Below are 22,565 nucleotides of genomic sequence, written 5' to 3' on the forward strand. Positions count from 1 at the left end.
TGAGACACACGTGTGAGACACACGTATGTGTGTGTGTGTATGTGCGTGTGTGTGTGACTGTGTGTGTGTGTGTGTGTGTGTGTGTGTGTGTGTGTGTGTGTGTGTGTGTGTGTGTGTGTGTGTGTGTGTGTGTGTGTGTGTGTGTGTGTGTGTGTGTGTGTGTGTGTGTGTGATGCATGCAGTTGATGCATATTTGTACTCCTGTAGCGACCATGTCCGATTAATACTGCATGCTATGGTGTATTCCTAGCTTCCAATTTTTTGTATTGCACACCACCCCTCTCTCTCTCTGTGCAAACCCGTACTTGTGCTTTATTCTGTGTGTGTGTGTGTGGGGGGGGGGGGGGGGGGTGCGTGTGTGTGTGTGTGCGTGTGTGCGTGTGTGTGTGTGAGTGATGGTGCCCGATGCAGCTAATTCTGACTTCAAAGCAAACAGCCTCTCTGTGGATCCATACTGCTCTCTCTCTCTACTCTCTCTCTCTCTCTCATCACCATCCTCTTCTCTCTCCAATCACGCTGCTCCATACATCTATGCATGCAATCTCGCAGAGATGTATAGCATACGCGTAGAGAGAGAGAAAAAAGAAACCTCACTATGCATCTCTCCCTCTGTCTCTGCCCAGTGGTGGAAAAAGTACTCACATTTCTTAAGTAAAAGTATCAATACTGCATTGTAGAAATACTCTGTTACAAGTAGAAGTCCGGAATTACGGAAGTACGAAAGTATTGGTATCAAAATGTACTTAAAGTACCAAAAGTAAAAGTACTACATTTTTGGAAAATAGCAGATGTACAAGCTCACAACGCGTCGCGATGCGACGCGTTGTGAGCTTGTAGATCGGCTATTTTCAAATAGCCTATGTAGAAAATAGGGCTGAAGTGGTTAATGTATGTTTTATAATATAATAATTTTGATCTGCAAAGTACTGTAACTAGAAACTAAAGTGTTCATATAATTGTAGTGGAGCAAAAGTACAATATTTGCCTCTGAGGTGTAGTGGAGTAGAAGTAAAAGTACTGAAAATTGGAAATACTCCAGTAAAGTAAAAAATACCTCAGAATTATACTTAAGTACAGTACTTGAGTAAATGTGCTTAGTTACTTTACACCACTCTCTCCGCACCTCTCTCTCTCTCTCTCTCTCTCCATTAATCACAAATTCGATCCTCTGTCCATCTTTTGTCTCTCTGGGTCCATCTCTCTCCTCCCTCCTGGTATAGACTATATCTGTCGTTTATTTCCAACCCATTCCCGACTAATCACAACACCCCTTGCCGCTGAGCGTGTTTCGTTCTCTTTGCTCGCTCACTAGCTTCTCCTCCACAGATCTCAGCAGGGATGCCTGTGACACCACAGTCCTTTTCATTTCCCATCACAACGCCTTCAGATGCTCTGGATACAGCGCTTCATACTGCGAAGGCACGCGGAAACACACTTAACTGCACGCACTCCACTCCGATGTTTACCGTACGCAACTAGAGGCCTTTTGTTCTGTATTGTTTCGCCCATTTTACACCGTCACTCCTCATTTGTCTTCATCTGTTCTCTCTCCTCTCTCCCGCTCTCTCTTATTTGCTCTTTTTTCCTGCAATCTCTTCTCCTCGCTCTCTGTGCCGCTCTCTCTTTTTTTTTGTGCCTGCTTTGCCAAAGCTACGAGGGATTACTCTTGGTCTATGGCAGGGGGGGATTTTCATACATTAACTAAAATAATTCCTGGATTTACTTTACGTTGATCCCTCCTCCTTTGTGATATTGATTTAACATGGGCTAAGCATTCCAAGCATTTAGAAAATTCACTTTACGATATAAAGTGTAGCCGGTAATCATAACCAATCTTTAGGATGTAGGCAGGGAGGGAGGGAGGGGGGGGGTGGGGGGTGGGCTGGATAGTGCCAGCTAAAGAGGATGCATTTACAGATGATGTGAAATGGATGATCCTGTAATAAACATAGAAGAATAGAAGCCTATTGATTGTATATTTCTGAAATAATAAATAAGACTTGAGCACAAGTAAGAACGACAAACATATATCTACAATGTCATCCCTGCTTTCCTCTCTCTATACTCTCTATACAGTACATCTAAACAATCATTTTAAGAATAGCAATAATAATAATAATAATAAAGTGCTGCTTTCCCAGGGGGAACTGAACTAAGTATCAGGGGGCATTAGATAGGGGTTTATGGTCTTATTCCATAGGGCGCCACACTAATCTCTTTAAAATGATCCCAGATCAGCTGGACAATTCTGCACAATCAAATTGCATTATACCAAAACATCATCCATAGATACATGGCGGGCAATCTGGGAACCCAGAGCCAGTGAGAATGAAAAACAGCGCCCTCTGCTGTTTGTACTATCTCTCACTGGCTCTGGGACAATGGCGACGTAGCACCCGTGCGCAAAGGAAACCGGGGTTTTGGTCTGCCTTCAGCTTTCACTTCCGGTGGTGCCACTATGTTTTCATTCCCACTAACAATATTTCTACACGGAACACTAACAGCACTTCTCCCAGAGAACATGGATCGTTTTGGTTATAAGCCCACTTGTTTCTATGATGAAAGAGTAAGTTAAAATGTGAATATCTTTCCGTGGTTTTGTCTGCTCCGCGGACGCTATTGTTAAATTAGTTTGGGTTTGTTTCGAGGGGGAAAGATCGACGGACACGTGAATCCCGCCCACTACATTTGATTGGGTAAAGCGCAGCCTGCTTCCTGATCTGAAGGCACGCCCACTTGTAGCCCAGTGCGTACATGTTATGACGAGCCTTCACGACAGATTCCAACGCAGAGCAGAATCTGTTCTTGAGAGATTACATGGCGGGTAACCCCTAGCCTGGTAAACCCCCCTCCCGGAGGGAGGGTTTACCAGGCTAGGTAACCCCTTTCCCATTCTGACATGGCTTCAAAATGACCTGCTAAGTGAGCATGACATTTTGTGAAGATTCATGCCACCTGCTGGTGAAAGGACAGGTCGTAAAGGTCATCTCATGCTGGGGTTATGTATACGTTGGCACAGGAAATCCGTGTGGACACCACACGATCAGCTTATAGCCACAAATAAAGTGAGTGAGTAGATCAAGTTCAGGCAGACGACTCTAAGGAGTGCCTCCTCACTGAGTCAGGTGACGTGTCAGCAGTGGTGGAAAGTAACTAAGTACTGTACTTAAGTACAATTTTGAGGTATTTGTACTTTACTTGAGTATTTCCATTTTCCAATACTTTTACATCTACTCCACTACATCTTCAGATGCAAATATTGTACTTTTACTCCACTACAGTTATATGAAAACTTTATTAGTTACTTTTATTTTGATTATTATTACAAAATATACATTAACCACTTCAGCCCTATATACATTTCAGCCGATCTACAAGCTCACAACGCATTGTGAGCTTGTAGATCCTCTATTTTCAAAAGATTTGTATACATTTGAATACTTGAAATGGGACATTCTACATAATGAATACTTTCTACTTTTGGTACTTTAAGTACATTTTGATACCAATATTTTGTACTTTTACTCAAGTACATTTTGAATTCCGGACTTTTACTTGTAACAGAGTATTTCTACATTGCAGTATTGATACTTTTACTTAAGTAAAACATGTGAGTACTTTTTCCACCACTGCATGTCAGATATGTCAATGACTGTTTAAGTCTGTTTAAAAGCTCACACTCACTCATTGCTGCCGTTGACCTGATTCCACCTTTGCTGCTGCTGACCATTTTTTGCCCCAGCCACCCCATCGTCAAAATGTTAGCCAGTGGTGGAAAAAGTACTCAATTGCTTTCCTTAAATAAAAGTATCAATACTGCAATGTAGAAATACTCTGTTACAAGTAAAAGTCCGGAATTCAAAATGAGTAAAAAGTACAAAAGTATTGGCATCAAAATGTACCAAAATTAAAAGTACTCATTATGCAGTGAAGTTTTCAAATGTATAAAAATCTTTTGAAAATAGCAGATCTACAAGCTCACAATGCGTCGCATCGTGACGAATTGTGGGCCTGTAGATCGGTATTTTCAAATGGCCGAAATGTATACAGAGCTGAAGTGGTTAATGTAGGTTTTGTAATGATAATCAAAATCTACAAAGTAACTAGTAACTAATACGTTTTCAAATAAATGTAGTGGAGTAAAAGTGCAAAATTTGGATCTGAGATGTAGTGGAGTAGAAGTAAAGGTATTGGAAATTGGAAATACTCAAGTAAAGTACAAATACCTCAAAATTGTACACTTTACTTACAGTACTTAAGTAAAAGTACTTGGTTACTTTCCACCTTGGAAAGTTTCACTTGACTTTCACTCTGTTTCACTTGACTTCCCCTGGTGGGTGTCTCGAGTCGTCTGACCGAAATATGCAGGAAAGGCGGCGGAGGGGGAGTATAAGGGAGATACAAGTTAAGACTCACCTCTCGGCGCATGGCACAATGGACGGTGATGATGACAAAACCTTGGACAGAGTCAAAGACGGCAAAGAGGACCTTGGGGGGGAGAGAGAATGGATAACATTGAGTTAGCTATTTTGTCCTTCTGGCTTCCTGTCTGTCAAAGAATTGGTTTCAAAACACTGCTGTTGGTTTATAGAGCAACAACAATACATTTATTTGTACCTTGGGGAGAGAGAGAATGGATAACTTTGAGTTAGCTATTTTGTCCTTCTGGCTTCCTGTCTGTCAAATCATTTGGTTTCAAAATACCGCCGTTGGTTTATAAAGCAACACAACGATACATGTCTGATCTTCTCAACCATCCATACATCTAAGGGCCAACTGGGACAGGTCCGCTTTCTGAACCCAGAGTCAAAACTAACTAATGTTAGTTCAGTTTTTAACGCACCACGTATAGCTATGACAAACTCCCAGAAAAACTGCAGGTCTGCTGCAACTCTCAGTTATTTTCAATCAAAGCTGAAAACTTTTCTGTTTGCCATTGCCTTTTATTGAGGTTATTGATTCATCTCTTGTGCAGCACTGTAATTTTATTCTCGTATTTTTTATCTGTTTCATCTCAGCTTATTGTTATTTTCTATTCTCTTAACTTTTTTTAATAACTATTTTCAATTGTATTCAAATGTCCTTTTATAATGTGTTACTTTTTCACTCTCTCTTAATGCTCTTAATGTTTTGTGTAAAGCACTTTGAATTGCCTTTGTTGTTGAAATGTGCAACTGTATACAAATAAACTTTGTTTGCAGAGAAACTGCCCAAAGTTGAAAAAAGGAAGTAAGTACAGTATGGAGCATTTAACCAGCGAATCCATTTGTTTTAATGGCCAAACGGTTCTGTGGGAGTCTCTGTTTTTTTGCTGATGTGTGCACGTTGTGGTGTGTGAGGTGGAGAGAGCGGGCGGCACCTGGAAGAGTGTGGAGCGTCGGTCGGTAATGGCCAACACCGCTGACATCCAGGTCAACGCCAAGAGAGGGAGAACCACGCAGGAACTCCACAGAGAGGCCCTGAGAGAGAGAGAGATAGATAGAGAGAGCGAGGAGGAGTAGAGAAAAGAGAAGATGGAGGGAGGGAGGAAGGGAGAGAAGGGAAGGAAAGGAATGGGGGATTCAATCTCAAACCAGATTACACATGTTTCATTCCTCTCACACACACACACACACACGCGCGAGCTATAAGCGGTGAGCACGCTGAGGATGACAGGCAGAAGCAGGTCCATGTGAAATCCCCTGTATGCGGACGACGTGAGTATCTATCTACAACTTTGACAACCGCTCACAATTATACGGCACATGTTCAACGCACGCCCGGCAAACTTTGAGTTGATAGACAGAGGCACGACCTATAGGGAGGCTAGACTGGAAATTACTGATATGGGGCTTCTGAGGTGTGTGTGCGTGTGTGCGCGCGCGTGTGTGTGTGAGTGTGTGTGTAGCACATGCTGAAGTCAGACGCCAATTTCCGCTCTTCATGCTGTGTGAGCATCACTCTGATAGACAGTGCAGTCTAATTACATGGAGACATAGAGTATGCATGCACATCCTTTCATAACTATTATGGCTGAGGGCCATGTATGAATACAAGAATAACGATTATGACTCCCGTCTCACATTGTGGTTTTCCCCCCATATAAAGAATGTTTCCCAACCAACACACAACACAGCTCATGTCATTGCAAATAAACGAATCGCATAGCTTGCATGGCAATTAAAAACAGATATTTAAATAATAAATGTATACTTATAATTAATGTGTACAAATATGTGTCTATATAATGGATAGTTTTAGGAAGAGTGCATTTCATTTTCCCCAAAAGGCAGAAATGAATTGTTTCAAAGATTTCATTTAATCATATAGTTTAATAATATTAAACGGTTTAATAATATTAAACTGTATGCTATAATACAGTTAGAGAGAAAGAGAGGGAGAGAGAGCGAGGGAGATGGGGAGGGTGGGAGAGGGAAAAAGAGGGAGAGAGAGACAGGAGAGAGGAGGGGGAGGGAATGGGAGCATGCAGGAGAGAGGGCGGGAGGGAGAATGAGATGGGGAGGGAGAGGGAGCCTATTGCACTCACGCAATATCCGGCCAATGCTGGGTAATACTGAAACCTGAACACGCTACTCGACATGTCGCTTTGTGTCAGCTTTGTGTCAGTGTGTGTCTCAGTGTGTGTCTCAGTGTGTGTCTATGTGTGCAGGGCGTGGCTGAAAATAAACACCTGGCTAAATAAAGTAAAACAAGAAAAAGATAATTAAAAAAACACTTTGCAACGGTTTGCAAGCGCAATAACCCCAGCGGATAACATTTTCTGACATAAGAGTCTCAATCGAGTGTTCGTGAAGTTCCCTCCATTGACTCTCTTATGTCTCGTACAAGCAGGAAATGTGGTGTGCTAAATGCTCAAATTTAGCAGACTTCTGCCTAGTCTGTCATCTACTCGATACCATGTTGTTCATTATGGCTTACATAATGAATACAACAATAAATATTAGTTTACGTTTAGGACAAGTAACATTACAAAAAACTTAAAGCACCTATATTATCTTTACTGCCTTTCAAATGTAATTATGTTTGGTTATCTTCGACGCATGGCGTTACACACATTGATGGCTTATGACTTAGTGACTGTCAACGGCATGTGGAGGTTCAGATTGTACTAGAACCTACAAGCAGTGGTAATATTCCTTCATGTTGAGCAATAACTACCACCGTATACAAGAATGGTGCCTACTTTCTTTTTTAAATTTGTTGTTACTGGGGAATGCGCAAGGTGGAATGCGAAGAAGTAGAAAGTCGAGCTGACTGTCTGAGAAACCCCCTTGTGATCCCGTAAAGTTTAAAATGAAGTGATACTGATAGGAGCTGTGTGGCTGCATGGAGAGCATTTTCATCTCATTACCCTCAAAAATAACCTCCCCGTGCGACGCTACGACTGAGAACAGAGAAGTTGCATAATGCGGGGTGGTGCATTTAACAAGCAAATGCAAAACCTATAATGAGATTCAGAAAAAAAAGCGCTATCCAGGGACGTGGTTGGAAACGTTTCCAACTTGTAACCCATGGACCAGGCTTTTGCATCCAAACGACCTGGCCGCCCTCAACATAAAATGATGAAGGTTCTACAATTCTAAGGAAAAGGAGATATCGCATATATTTGTTTTAAATGCTGCCAGACATCTACTCAACATGACAGAAGTGATAGTAAGGTGGTACTTAAACCAGTTCAGTAACGGCACTTCAATAAATAATAGGCCTGATGGAAAGACAGCTGCGCCATTTAGATACCAAACATTCCATTTTCAAGTATACTTGTGCAAGGTAGGAGTCTGAAGTGACGATTAACTTTGCATATCATTGCTTATTTTGTTGGTACTTTTGGCACATATACACCTATTTGGCTTCGTGAAAATGTGCTGGCAATATTGGTTTAGCTGGCAAGTTGTAGTTATGTTCATATTTCTATGCAACTTGGCCTTGTTTCACAGCAACCGATGAGGAACCAATGAAAATATGGGGAAAGCATGCTAGGACATCTACGGTAGCTAATCCAATATCCAATACGTGGCTGTACTTGGGGTTCATGTTGATTTGTTTTGGCACATGTTTACAGAAGAGAAGGATTTTAACACATAATTCAGCTGATCAAATGCCTTCTCAGTAAAACCATTAGGGCCCTAAAAACAAGGCTGGCAAAAACACATGGTAGAGCATGACTTATAGATTAAACAGCTGGCATCATGAATAGGAAAGCCCTTGACAGCTCATTCCACTATGAGGCAGACGTTGTTGTGAAACCTCATAATTTGCATCTCTAAGTCGCAAAATTCTTGTTTTATGTCAAGAATTCTCACAAATATTTACGTGTTCCTTCCATCATTCAGGTTACAGATACTAATAGCACATATCTATGGCTAATGGTAGCAACATAGTTAGGATTACTTGTGCAGTGGTAAGAGACAAAAATAAAATAAAAGGAAGAAAATTGAAGACATTCTCTGTTCATCTACAAATATGCCTGTGGACATTAATGATACACTGTGACTGATTTTTCAAACAGGCAGGATCCATTTTCAATTCCAGAGTTAACTACATAACCCTCCTACTTTGACACGAAACCTGTGATTGACTGTCAATCAATGTGCTGATTTAAATGCAAATGTCACCCTTAGTTACCAAAAAGATGGTTGGTGCTGTGTAAATGAGGTAGGTGTATAATATTGACTACACTGAGTCAATATTAAAGTATAATTTTTTTTTTTGGGGGGGGGGGGCGTATATTTCTGCACTTATTGATTCATCTGCCAATAATATTACACCTAGTATTTTACTTGACAAACATAACCTTCATGAACAAATCGTGAGATGTCATTTGAAATACAAAACCTTTCTAAAGTTCTGAAAATCCATCTCCTTACCTCACACTCCATCCACCCTAAATCAACCCCCTCTCCACCATGGTCTCTCTTATACTCCTATAAACGCGATACTTTATTATCGAATTAACATTTTCTGGGAACTACGGATTTGGCCTTGACTTTTCTTAATGTTGGATGTTTCCCAATGTAGGTGAGCTATGCAGGGAAACATGTCCTTGTTGCAAGGTGCACCGGGTAATTGTCTCCACTAAATGCCAGAATTGTAAATGTAAAATGTAAATGTGCTTTTATGATAATAGACCATTTGGGAGAATGTGGCACAAATGAGAACGCTGCAGAAATGGTTGAGATTGAATAATAATCCTAATCCATTAACCCTTCAAGACCGGGAACGCATCTCTGTCATTTTAGATTTCTTTGGCTATTCAAAAATAGCAGATCTACAAGGCTCGTAGCGCGGCACCGAGTGCCGCGCTACGAGCTTGTAGATCTGCTATTTTTGAAAAATCGTGAAAATGTGTGAAAATCTTTGAATATATGTATTTGTAATACATTTTTTTGAATCGGCCTCAGGTCTTAATAGGTTAAACCCTTCCGCTGCTAATAATTATTCAAATAAATGCAATTTAACCCAGGTCTGGGATGTATGCATACATGAGAACAATATTCAATCATAACAATGCATGGAGGAATGGAGCTTTCTTTCTTTCTTTCTATATTTATATTTTCTTTTCTAATTGAAAATCTCTGACTGTCATAACAAACCAACACATCTGTCCACATCAACACGTGGAAAGCAAGAGAGAGAAGGTGATAGAAGGAGAGACAGAGAGAGAGAGAGAGAGAGAGAGAGAGAGAGAGAGAGAGAGAGAGAGAGAGAGAGAGAGAGAGAGAGAGAGAGAGAGAGAGAGAGAGAGATTGAGAGAGAGAGAGCAATGAAGACAGTGAGAGAAAGAGAGAGGTCAAAGGATGTAGAGAGAAATAGAGAGAGCAATCAAGCTAGCAAAGTGGGATCGAAAGATTAAAGGATAGAGCATGCAAGATAGCTAAAGAAAAAGGTTCATTGAAAGATGGAGAGAGAGAGAGGGAGAGGGAGAGAGAGAGAGAGAGAGGGAGGGGTAGAGAAAGAGAGAGATGGAGATGGACTAACATGGCGCTGGCAGCAGTAGCGCTGGGCAAAGCACTGCTTGAGATGACGCCACACTTGGAGCATTTCAGGAGCAGCCGGCTACGAGCCTCCACTGGGACACTTCAGGACGCACACACACACGCAGACACACACACACACACACACACACACACACACACACACACACACACACACACGCACACGCACAGCACACACACACACACACACAGACACACACACACACACACACACACGCACACACACACACAGTGCACACACACATATATATATATACCACACACCACACACACAAGTACGCATATTCACGCACATACAAATATATGGTTGGGTAAGGGCCAAGGATGTAGAGTTGTACAAATGATGTGGAAAATGTACAGGTGGGAAACAAAAACAAAAATAATTGAAACATAAAAAAAGAGAGAGGAAAGGGGGGGAAAAGAAAAGGGAGAAAAAGAAAGAAAGCCAAATTAAAAAGCAGATCTCATAAAGCGGCATCGATGAAAACAGAATACAGACTGAATCAGAGCAAAAAAGAGACTGAAAGAGAGAGACAAGACATTTGCAACGTTACAAAGGAGTTAGTGTCTTTTAATCACTTTCAACCTCGCATCCCTATTTTTTGGCATGTCATTATAAGTGAAAATCTAAAATAGTAGATCAACAAGCTCACCACGCGTCACATTGCGATGCATTGTGAGCTTCTAGATCATCTATTTTCTCTATTCAATAACAGTGCATAATGACACATAGTGTGTGTATGTGCGTGTGTGTATGTGCGTGTGTGTCAGTATCATTGTAGTGGTTGAATTGTTATAGACCTTATACACTACATAGATTTAACCTAGCAACAGACAGCATTAAGGGAATGATGAGCTGCCATGCACAAAAGTCCATTGTTTGTGCGTGTCCGTGTGTGTGTGAGAGAGAGAGAGAGAGAGAGAGAGAGAGAGAGAGAGAGAGAGAGAGAGAGAGATAGTGAGGTTGAATAATAGGCAGCTCCTTAGAAGCTGCGTAAGCTATCTGGATATTTCTCTGTGTGCAGAGAAGCCTTATCAGGTTGTAAGTAGAGAACAGCCTATTCTTTGTCTGTTTACTTACAGCTGGGTGCTTGGAGTCAAATGGAACAATGTGTGTGTGTGTGTGTGTGTGTGTGTGTGTGTGTGTGTGTGTGTGTGTGTGTGTGTGTGTGTGTGTGTGTGTGTGTGTGTGTGTGTGTGTGTGTGTGTGTGTGCTGAAGGAGCAGAGAGTGATGGGGCCGTGCATGGACTATGCTACATTAGCATCCCATCACAGCTCATTGCCTTTGTGCCAGCCATGTCCCCATGGCTTCATAAGGAAATACATTACGCTAACGACAGCCCGTCCACTTAGTAACACTATGTACTACTACTGTGCAGTGGTGGAAAGTAACTAGGTACTTTACTTTTACTTTAAGTATTTAGATTTTTTTTTAATACATACTCTACTCCAGTCCAGGGACCCTCAAGGTTCCTTGTGGGTGTTACAAATAGACCCTTATAGGTCTGCAACTCTGAGAGTGTACAAATGGAACCAAATGGACCCGTAAGGGTCCTGGTTCCATTTGTACGCTCTCATTATGGGGGGTCTTTCAAAATAAAGTTTGAGAACCACTGTTCTACTCTACCCTAAATGCAGTACTTTTCACTTCACTACAGCTTTAGTTGCTAGTTACTATGCATATTTAGATTATTAATGCAACACATACACATTAACCGATAATATATGATGTAATACATCACAATTTACACATTAATTAACACAATCATTTACATCTTAATTTATACATTATAGGGTAAGTTAGCCAGCAGCACATAAAGTAATTAAAATCGGCCCCCATCTTTACCAGCTGCAACATTAAGATGATGAACACATTAATGCATTAGTAATTACAATCCAATAATATGATTGTGAAATGGGCCATTCTGCATAATTAGTACTTTTACATTTGGTGCTCCAAGTATATATCGATGCAAATACTTTTTGCGCTTTCACTCAAGTTCAATTTTGAACGCAGGACTTTTCCTTGTTAGTATTTCTCCATTGTGGAATTCCTACTTTACTTAACCACTTAAACTCCAGCGTCCATATTGTGGGGAAACTTTTGTAGAAAATAGCAGATCTACAAGCAGATATTTAATGTAGAGCAAAAACTGAAAGGTAACTAGTAGGGATCTCCGATATTATCGGCCTCCCGATATTATCGGCCAATACTAGCATAAAAATGTGATATCGGAAAATATCGGTATCGTTTTTTTTTATAATTTACGGGAGTTCTTACTGTATGGTGTGTGAGATATGAAATGTGAGCTTACCACAATCACAGTAATCCTTAATCATATTCCATCATATTCAAGGGCTTTTGCAGAGAAATGACTCCAGTCACTTTCAAATTAGAGCACTGCATAGGGCAGGTGTGTGTGTCTGTGTCCAGCTGACGCTTGTTGATGCTCGTTAATGTTATAGGCATCAAAGCAATTGTTATGCTTCTAAACTGTCAAATAGGCCAACATCTAATCTAAGATTAGTGGGGCTCATTCAAATGACCTCCAGTGAGTTCCAGGACTCACTGGAGGGACTCACTGGAGGTCAATTTATTGAAAAACAACATCACTGTATTATATTATATTTATTAGATATTATATTGATATTATAGCTATTTTATTTTACTAGATATGTGATGTTGTTACCTGACAATTAGTTGACTTTTGGTGAAAAAGCCCGCATATACAGTATCGGTATCGGTTGATATCGGTATCAGAAATTAGGAGTTGGACATATTATCGGTATATCGGTTATCGGTAAAAAGGGACTCCGGTACCAAGCATAGGGTTTAAGTGGTTATGTAACAAATATGAGTACTTCCTCCACCACTGTCTGAAAGTGTGAATGTGGAAAGGTGTGCGTGCGTGCGTGCGTGCGTGCGTGCGTGCGTGCGTGCGTGCGTGCGTGCGTGCGTGCGTGCGTGCGTGCGTGCGTGCGTGCGTGCACATACCCTGCATGTGTGCACGTGTAAACGTGTTTGTCCATATTAATTTTCTTAATCTCGATTGCATCACTGGGGTAAAAGCTAATCAAACCCCCTGGAGAGCCAGTCTCTATTGTTAACCCCTTGGAGCTGCTGCAAAGAGGCACTGATTTTAATTTGTCTGAGCGGCTGACAATGGAGAGAATGTGAGGAGAGAAAGAGAGAGGGGAGGGAGGGGGGGAAAAAAAGAGAGAAGATTAAACTGATGTGTATGGAACTGGAAACATAGATATGGCTGGAGGCTGCAGATATCTGCACTCATTGGATTAGTAAGGATGATAAAACCACCACAGATGGAATTAGAAATTCAGTGGCGTGCACGGGTATGAGAGCCTGCATGCGCTGTACTGTACAATATCCATAACTGTGTGCGTGTGTTATTTTTGTTTATACGCGTGAATATCCGTACACTTGCTTGTGTGCAGTGGTGGGAAAAGTACTCAAATGTTTTACTTGAGTAAAAGTATCAATACTGCATTATATAAATACTCTGTTAAAAAGTAAGTAAAAGTCTAGAATTCAAAATGTACTTAAGTAAAAGCACTCATTATGCAGAATGTCCCATTTCAAGTTTTCAAATGTATAAAAATCTTTTCAAAATAGACGATCTACAAGCTCACAATGCGTCGCGATGCGACGCATTGTGAGCTTGTAGATCGGCTATTTTCAAATGGCCGTAATGTATTTAGGACTGGGCTGAAGTGGTTACTGTATGTTTTGTAATAATAATCAAAATCTACAAAGAAACTAGTAACTGATGTTTTCAAATAATTGTAGGGGAGTAAAAGTACAATATTTGCTTCTGAGATGAAGTGGAGTAGAAGTAAAAGTACAGACAATTGGAAATACTCCAGTAAAGTAAAAAATCACACCCAGTGTGAGTAAGCGGTGCCTACTCTGTTTGATGAGTGGGCGCTGGCATTCAGACGGTACTACTCTATTTGATGTGTGGGTGCTTGTATTGAGCCGGTACTAAAAGAGTATTTGTACTCTTTTTATAAACTTTTAAGTATTTTTACTCATTTTAACAACCTTAAAGTATTTTTACTCATTTAAAATACTATTGAGTATTTTTACTCAATGTAAGTACTCTTATGTATTGTTACTCAATTTATTGACTTTAAAGTATTTTTAATCACTTTATTTACTTTAAAGTATTTTTTACTCATTTTTACAACTTTTAAGTATTTTTACTCTTTTTATCAACTTTTAAGTATTTTTACTCTTTTTATCAACTTTTAAGTACTTTTACTCATTTTGAGTACTTTCAAGTATTTTTACTCAATTTAAGTACTCTTGAGGATTTTTACTCTAGGTATTTACTTTTAAATATTTATACTCACTTTATTTACTTTTAATATTTTTTACTCACATTGTAGATCGGTCGTTTTAGTGTGTGCTGAGCCTGCGTGTGTGTGTGAGTGTGCATGTCTTTAAGTAGCACATGTGTTGCACGTTTGTGTTGATTAGTGTAACTGGTTGCATCTTTGTGTTGCAATCAGCTGCAGCTGTTGAGGCCGTGCTCGGACGGACGGACATACACGCAAACACACACGGTCAAATGTAGAGCGGCTGGCACCGCTAAAAATCCTCAAAAGTGTACTTAAGTACAGTACTTGAGTAAATGTACTTTGTTACTGCTTGTGTGCAACCTGAACATGAATAAATAAATAATAATTTAGCGGAATCAAATTAGTATAATGTGTCATGCGGCGTTCACTGATATGCAATCACCTTGCCACCTGCCAATGAGTTTTCAGAGGAGCGAAGTGTTTCCGTTCAACAGACGCAACAGCAACGGTGTCTAAATCATTTCCTTGCCAAACTGGCTGGTGTTTGTTGAATGCCTTCAAAGTAGTTGTTTTTATAATATTTTGGTAGGCGCGAGTCTGTGTTGTGCAACAGATCCTTGACAAACACATGACTTGGTAACCATGGCGACGAAGTCTCCGTTTTTTTGGTCTGTCATAGGTTAAATTTCACCTAATGAAGCGGGGGAGTGTCAGAATTGACAGTTGCGTGGGTTTAGGTCAATAGTCAGTGTGCCTTTTGTGCACGTGTGTGTGTGTGTGTGTGTGTGTGTGTGTGTGTGTGTGTGTGTGTGCAGTATGTTTGTGGTGGTGCGTTGGCGGAGGTTAACTTACCCTGCCCGCTGTTTCTTGGACTTGTCGGAGATGCCATCTCGGGACATCAGTTTATTAAAAACCACTATTCCAATGAGCATGTTCACCTAGACACAGAGAGAGAGAGAGAGAGAGAGAGAGAGAGAGAGAGAGAGAGAGAGAGAGAGAGAGAGAGAGAGAGAGAGAGAGAGAGAGAGAGAGAGAAAGAGTTAATTGTTTCTTAAAAAATATGATTTAAAGGGACTACACCATGAATTCAAAAATATATATATATATTTAATATCATATTGTTTATGTCCCTGAAACGTTTTTCAAAAGGTTTTAGCCTAAATCAAGCCTCAGATATACTCATTCCAACTAACTTCTCTCTGGCTTATAAAGCACTTTCACCTGCAATACCACATTGTCCCGTTTGGCACGGGCGCTATTGAGCCAGTTTGTATGCATGTTATCTCCTGGTTCTGTGTGGAAAAAGTACACTGATGGTGATACACTTTTCTCTGCAATCCTGTGAACAGTTCACTCCAATGAACACCACTGCAGAACTCCATTCTGATGTTTGCAACTGTTCAGTGCCTTGAATAACCAATGATCTTCTTCTCACCCTGCCTACAGTACATGACTGCTAAGTCTGACAAACATCTATGGGCATACTGACCCAGTGGTACAGTTTCTATCCAACGCGCACACACGCCCACACACACACACACACACACACACACACACACACACACACACACACACACACACACACACACACTCTCTCTATTAGCTGAGCCCAGATTTGGCACAGCCGCACATTTTCTATTCGGGAAACACTGCCCATCTGGCGGATTTTCTACCCCGGATGACATGTCCCTTTATAATCCTCATTTTGTATGCTCTCCCATGGTCTTTCCCCTTTACTCTAACCTTTCACTCTCTCTCTCGCTCTCTCTCTCTCTCCCTTGTCCTCCCATTCGGCTCGTCATTACCAAATGACTGAAATATATGAAATCATACTGTATCAACCACCATGCAGCGCTTCATAATATAATGGCCGGCCGATAAGCTGGTGGTCAGGACATTGAAAAAAGAACCCGTGTTCCAATGGATCCAATGTAGTTATTTAGTCACAAGCTCTTGAGGTGAAGATTAAGAACCAGCCCAGCAGGATGGTACCAAGGACCCCAACAGAAACAAGTCCGCAAGGACTTTTTTGGACGGACCTTTTAGACAAAAGTATTATAAATGTAACTGTGATGCTTTACATTCTTTTTGCCTAATAAAAATGTCAATCAATCAATCGAACCACTTGAACACCACGTGTCCTTATTCTGGGGCAAACATTCTGTGAAAATAGCGGGTCTACAACACGGCATAGCCATTTACAGCGAAGAAAAAGGCTCTATGCACAGCAGCCATATTGGAAATAAATTGTGCCCCTTCTTTACTTTACATCACAGAAGGCTCTGTTGCATTTAGTGTAGCACCCCCATAGCTCTGAGAGTGTACAAATGGAACCAAATGGACCTGTTACAGAGTTACAACACTTCCATTTGGACACCCGGATTGCAGCAGGCAGACTTTAAACGACTGACTGACTGACTGAGAGACAGCCAGAGGTGTAAAATGCCCCCACACACCTAGCCTTACAAATGAGAACATGTACATGAAAAACAGCGCATAATCAATTCTATACTGTACATGATAATGATGCTGTGTTCTGTTCACTACGAGCAGTGACAAAAGCGTGGTCGTTTTGTCGCTCAGGGTGGGACAATGTCAGGTCTTCAGTGTTTCCCCTAGCCAGAAGCTGAAGGTGTGGGGGAAGATGCGTGGCGTGCGCGCACAGCGACATTTTTTGGGTTCTCAAAATACATATTTGTGCTCAAACACGAAGACATAGTACATGTGCACAGTAATGAGCAGGAAAATATCTGTATAGTTTACATATGAATCGTCTCCAGATTTAGGAAAATATACTTTTATTAGACCAAGTAGTATAGACAAACTGTCATACATAACAAAAAAGACAGTAGTGGAGGAAGTAAGCACACTTCTTACTTAACACATTACCTGCCAATCACGGATATGTCCATGATAAAAAATAAAAACGTAAGTTTCGGGTTCCACTTACTTCAACCACCACTGCATCCGGTTCCATGACTTGGGTTCCGTTTTCGGTTTTACATTTTTCCCCCCAGTCATTTTCGACCATAATAGGGAAACAAACTGTTTTTCACACGCTATGAAAAACGATCGGAGACCTCCCCTCCTATAATCTATGGTCTGGGTGACGAACAGTCATCCCCGTTGTGTATCAGAAAGTAATTTTCGCCGATAACAGAATCTGAGACATTTCACTTCCGGTTCATGTGTTTCACTGTGTGAGTGGGTCTGGGAGGGGGCGAGTGTGATCGAGAGGCGATCAAGCTTGGTATGTGCTGCTCTCTAGTGGCGGAACGATCAAAACGATTCAAGTGTCAAGACAGACTTTCTATATGTGAATTAAATAACAAAATAACGAAACAAAAAAACACGAAAATCGCTGGCAAGGGCTGCTATGAACGAGGTTTTAACTCTGGCAGTCAATGAGTTAATAATAATGTAATTGAAAATGTAATTGAATTGTAGCTTCAGGTTGCTGGCTTCCATTGAAAATAACTTGTAGCCTTTGTCGGCGATAGTGTTGACGCAGCATGCGATTATTAGTTATCATTTGTTGCCACGGCGGGCTGTTACTCTTGATCAAGGAGGTTTAATGACTGACCACCTCAGGTTTGGTTTGGTTTCACGTCCTTGTTATGAGATACACAATCATGTCCCACGACTGGCTTAATGGAACTGTGAATTTTAATGTGAAAGATAAAAAAGTAATGTGGGGTTTTATGTATTTATTATAACATCTGCTGTATTTGCGTCTCCCGTGAATCTGTCACCATCACCAGTTATAATGCTATAAGCAAGATATATAACTACCACTTATAGAATATAAGTGGAGGAAAATCTAGTTATACGGCTCAAGTTTGGAGGGTGCAGGTGGCCGGTTGAATTTCCTTTGAGAAACTCCAAGAGGCTGTGAAAGAAGAATTGACCTTTCACAGCCTATATGGCTGAGGGAATAATCATTTGTCCTCTCTTTTCTAATCCCACAGTACATTAACCACATTAACTCTGGAATGCCTAAAAAAATCTAAAATGAATAAATAAATGAAATACAAATACATAGTGAAAATAGCAGATCTAAAAGCAGCTGTGCGAGCTTGTGAGCTAGTAGATCTGCAAGTTTCACTATAGTCATTGTACAGCGAACCATACAGGGCTTAAAAGGGCATGAAACCATAGGTTGATTTTGTTGTTTGTTTACTGGCTAAAAGCAGATCCAGCAGATTAAAGAACATGTACACAAAGCCATGGCAGCCATGACAAAGCCAAGCAATGCAGCTGCTGCTAATAAAACGAATAGTGGGTGTGTTACTGTACATTTAGGTGTGCGCAGCGCCATGGTGTACTATTAACACACTTATTAGCTACAGCTGCGTTGCTTATATTATGGCGCACTACAAGGTCAGTCTGTGTGCAGCCTGCCATGTTTTATACCCTGCTGTAGTTTTTAATCTGAACTGGAAAGCAAACTGCAAAATCAGCCTAGCGTTTCATCGCCCACTTTTAAGTGATTCATTTCCATTTGATTTCTGGCAGTATTCTTTCTCCTAGCCTCTGACGATCCCGTCCTTTCTCCGGGTATTCTATCATCTCTTTGTGTCTACATCTGGTATGGATACATGCCCACTGAGTGCCAGACTATGGGGCGAGCCATTGCCATTCTAGTCATGTCTGACTCTGGGCCGAGGCGCTGTGAGTCAGCACCATCCCGCTCTGCTATTTGCCCAGGGCCAGGTTCATTAATTAGAGACGAGTCCTATGGGAAGCTGTGTGTTTCTCTGCCTGACGCCCCACTCTCGTTACAGCTGTTTGTTAGAGTAGACCCTAGCCACAACACTGGGGGCCTGGGACCGACGCGTACCGGCTGGGGAAGCTAGGCGCACCATCTACATGCATATCGCATGCGTGGACCTTTGATGTAGCTCTCCCTGTGCCGCCGTTACAGTAGCTCAGTCAAAAGGTATTTGTACGAGGGAACAAATTAATGTGCTAGCAGACATACAGTACACACGTGCAGGCACGCAGACACACAAACACACACAATAGGAGATCACACAAATTCAGGGGCAAATACATGGAAACACTCAAACACACCATGGTAAATCAGAGCGTGAACACAGGAAACAGTATATTTGCATGTAGGCAAATACACGGAAACAAAGGCATGAACACGCGTGGCCGTGTGCATGCGTGCGCGCACGCACGCACACGCATGCACGCACACGCACACGCACACACACGCAACATAGTGAAATTGGAAAATGTCATGAATAATACATAAACAGCCGGTGATTCTTTTTGTAAATAATTGTTCTATTCTCTTCTACATAGTTTTTTTGTTAGTTTCTTTTTGACAGATTGATAAACACAACGTTCTAAAAGTATTACAGTGACAAAAAAGATGTCCTTTTGTTTACAGCCTAGACGCCGTGACGTGTTTTAATTGGAATTCAAAACGCTGTGGTGTGTCACAGAGAAGTGTCTAGCTGGTGTTCAAAACGTTAAGCACGTACACACACGCACACACACACACACACACACACACACACGCTTGTAACACAAAGCTAAGTATGGCTTAGTGGGAGGATTGGCTAGACAGATAATTCTGTCAGGGCGTCTGGGTAGTGGTAAGGAACTGTAATCCGTTTCATCACAGTGGACTTTGATGAAATCAAATATCAAAGTGCTTGCTTTATCATTTCGATGCGTCCGCATACTTGTGCATGTCTATGTACGCGTGTAGTGCATGCATGTACTGTATGAATACACAGTTGGGAGTGTGTGTGTGTTAGGAAACTCCTCACAGACACATATAACTGTCTAAATCCCTGAGATTGGAGCCTATAGGGACCATTGAGCTGACTGACAGCGAGGAGAAACACACTATATCAAAACTCACCAGAACAATGACAGCAGCAGGCCCTACAAAGGCATAAAGTAGACCACCTTCCAAGGACAGCCAGCAACTAGTAAACAAGGAACACAGGACAAAGGAAAGAAATAGTTAGAGACACCAAGTAACAAGCCTGTATCATCTATACAATAGTGCTTTTGTAAAAGATTGTTTGGCAGCAGATATGTCGAAAGTCCACTGTGAAATACTTCAAATAGCCCTTTAAGACCGGGAACGCATCGGTGTCATTTTTAGATTTCTTTGGGCTATTCAAAAATAGCACCGAGTGCCGCGCTATGAGCTTGTAGATCTGCTATTTTTGAAAAATAGTGAAAATTTTTGCAAATCTTTGAATATATATATATATTAAAGCGAACATTTTTAACTCTGTTACAACTTCTGGGGGTCCCTGGAATGACATATTTTGAGATGGGGGTCCACGGCCAAATACATTAAAAAAAAAAAACTGTTTAGAAGACATTTGCAGAATCCCCAAAACCAAAGATTTTAGTTACAAACGTTTCGCTTAAAAATATATATATTCAAAGATTTGCACACATTTTCAAGTAAAAAAAATAATAAATAGCAGATCTACAAGCTCATAGCACGGCACTCGGTGCCGCGCTATGAGCTTGTATATCTGCTATTTTTAAATAGCCAAAGAAAACTAAAAATGACACACAGACGCGTTCCCGGCCTTAATGGGATAGTTGCGCTAAAGCAAACAAACACAAGAATCATATTTTGTTTCATTTCTTCATGTTGAACTGCAGAGTTTTCCCGAACATGGATTTGTTTATTTGCTTGTCACAATTGGACTTCTGCAGACATAAAGTATGTTGCTACACCCCAATGACTAAGTTGACAAAACTTTGTGGGGCTCCAATGTTTGCAGTGTTTAAAAGCTACAGTCCGTATGTATTATTAATATGATAATATTGAAACATAGCATACAGGCTACAGTTGCAGCTGCCAAATGCAGGACTGCTAGCAAAAAATAAAAAATGCTGAATATGTGAATGCATATTCATGCAAAAGGCCTAAAATATCACTGTGAATAAGAACCGCTAAAAGACACGCACATCCGAGTAGAACTGACTATAATTACACACACATTTTACCTATTCTATAAATGTTGCTTTGATGTATTCCGATGGCGTATTATATATGACAGTTTTAGCCTTATTCTGTCAGCTATAACCCTGGTGGTGTAAAACAAATGGTAAGCAGGATTATTTTCATCATATAAGCACAAGTAAATGGCTTTAGTGCTTCAATCAAGTCTCTGTGGTAGGATGATATGGGTAAACTAAAGCACAAAGAAATTGATTTGATATTGCTTGCAGCCGAGCGCTCACGGCTCAACGGCTCACACCGAAAACTCAGTCCCACCAACGAGAATCTATACTTTTCATATGAAAAATGCCAGGGAAAGCCAGAGGGTTTTGCCGCATAACGATCTGCACACCAAGCTCCATGGAAAGCCAAGACCAATTGATTGGTCAGTAAGCGATGCTTTTATATGCGTTGATGTCTTACTTCAGACATAACCAGTAGAGAAAATAACTACCTTCATTTACTTAAGTACTGCACAAAAAGTTATTTGTACTTTACTTGAGTAATTCCAATTTCCAATACTTTCACTTATTTAGTTACTAGTTACTTACTAGTAACAATAACAATTTGTTGCGATGCAATGCGATGCAATGCGTTGCGATGCGACACATTGTGAGCTTGTAGATCTGCTATTTTCAAAAGATTTGTATACATTTCAGAACTTGATATGGGACATTCTGTATATTGAGTACTTTTACTTTTGGTACTTTAAGTACATTTTGAAGCCAATACTTTTGTACTTTTACTCAAGTGCATTTTAAATTCCGGAATTTTACTTGTAATAGAGTATTTCTATATTGCAGTATTGATACTTTTACTTAAGTAAAAAATGTGAGTACTTTTTGCACCACTGGACATCTCAGAAGCAGGTTGGGTGTGCAGAGTTACCATATATGGTGATGCACCCCTGGTAACAACCACCGACGTAACTCTGAAAAGTTACCTCGCGAAACCACCAAATCAAGCTTTGTATTCGTGTTGCTATGCATTTGTTTGTTTGTTTGTTTGTATTTTATTTGTTTTGAATTTATGTTAGAAATAAACTAATTCAAGAAGTATTACAGGCCCCAGGTGTCCTACTGTACTTGCGACTATGGTCGAAATTTCCCAATGAAATAGGGGGGAGACAACCTCCAACAGCTGTGCTAGTTATATCGTATTACACATAATACTCTAACACAGATTGGTTAGAATACATTTTTGTTCTTCAAAATAAGTCCTGGATTATAGCTTTAAATTGGGATGTTTATATCTGGGTTTC

At 40.7% G+C, this 22,565-nt stretch overlaps 1 protein-coding gene across 1 annotated transcript in view; it reads right to left on the bottom strand.

Moving 5' to 3' along the window:
• Window positions 1-22,565, bottom strand: part of adgrb2 (adhesion G protein-coupled receptor B2) — a gene marked incomplete at its 5' end in the record, with an annotated part of 277,462 nt that overhangs the window by 33,976 nt on the left and 220,921 nt on the right. The window contains 5 exons of the mRNA XM_080441985.1: window positions 4,417-4,488; window positions 5,360-5,459; window positions 9,979-10,077; window positions 15,169-15,254; window positions 20,195-20,261. Of these exons, the coding sequence (XP_080298111.1) occupies window positions 4,417-4,488; window positions 5,360-5,459; window positions 9,979-10,077; window positions 15,169-15,254; window positions 20,195-20,261 (424 nt within the window). The remainder of the gene's footprint in view (window positions 1-4,416; window positions 4,489-5,359; window positions 5,460-9,978; window positions 10,078-15,168; window positions 15,255-20,194; window positions 20,262-22,565) is intronic.

This window comes from Gymnoscopelus braueri (assembly GCF_963280865.1).
Source record: "Gymnoscopelus braueri genome assembly, chromosome: 11".
NCBI classification, from domain to species: domain Eukaryota; kingdom Metazoa; phylum Chordata; class Actinopteri; order Myctophiformes; family Myctophidae; genus Gymnoscopelus; species Gymnoscopelus braueri.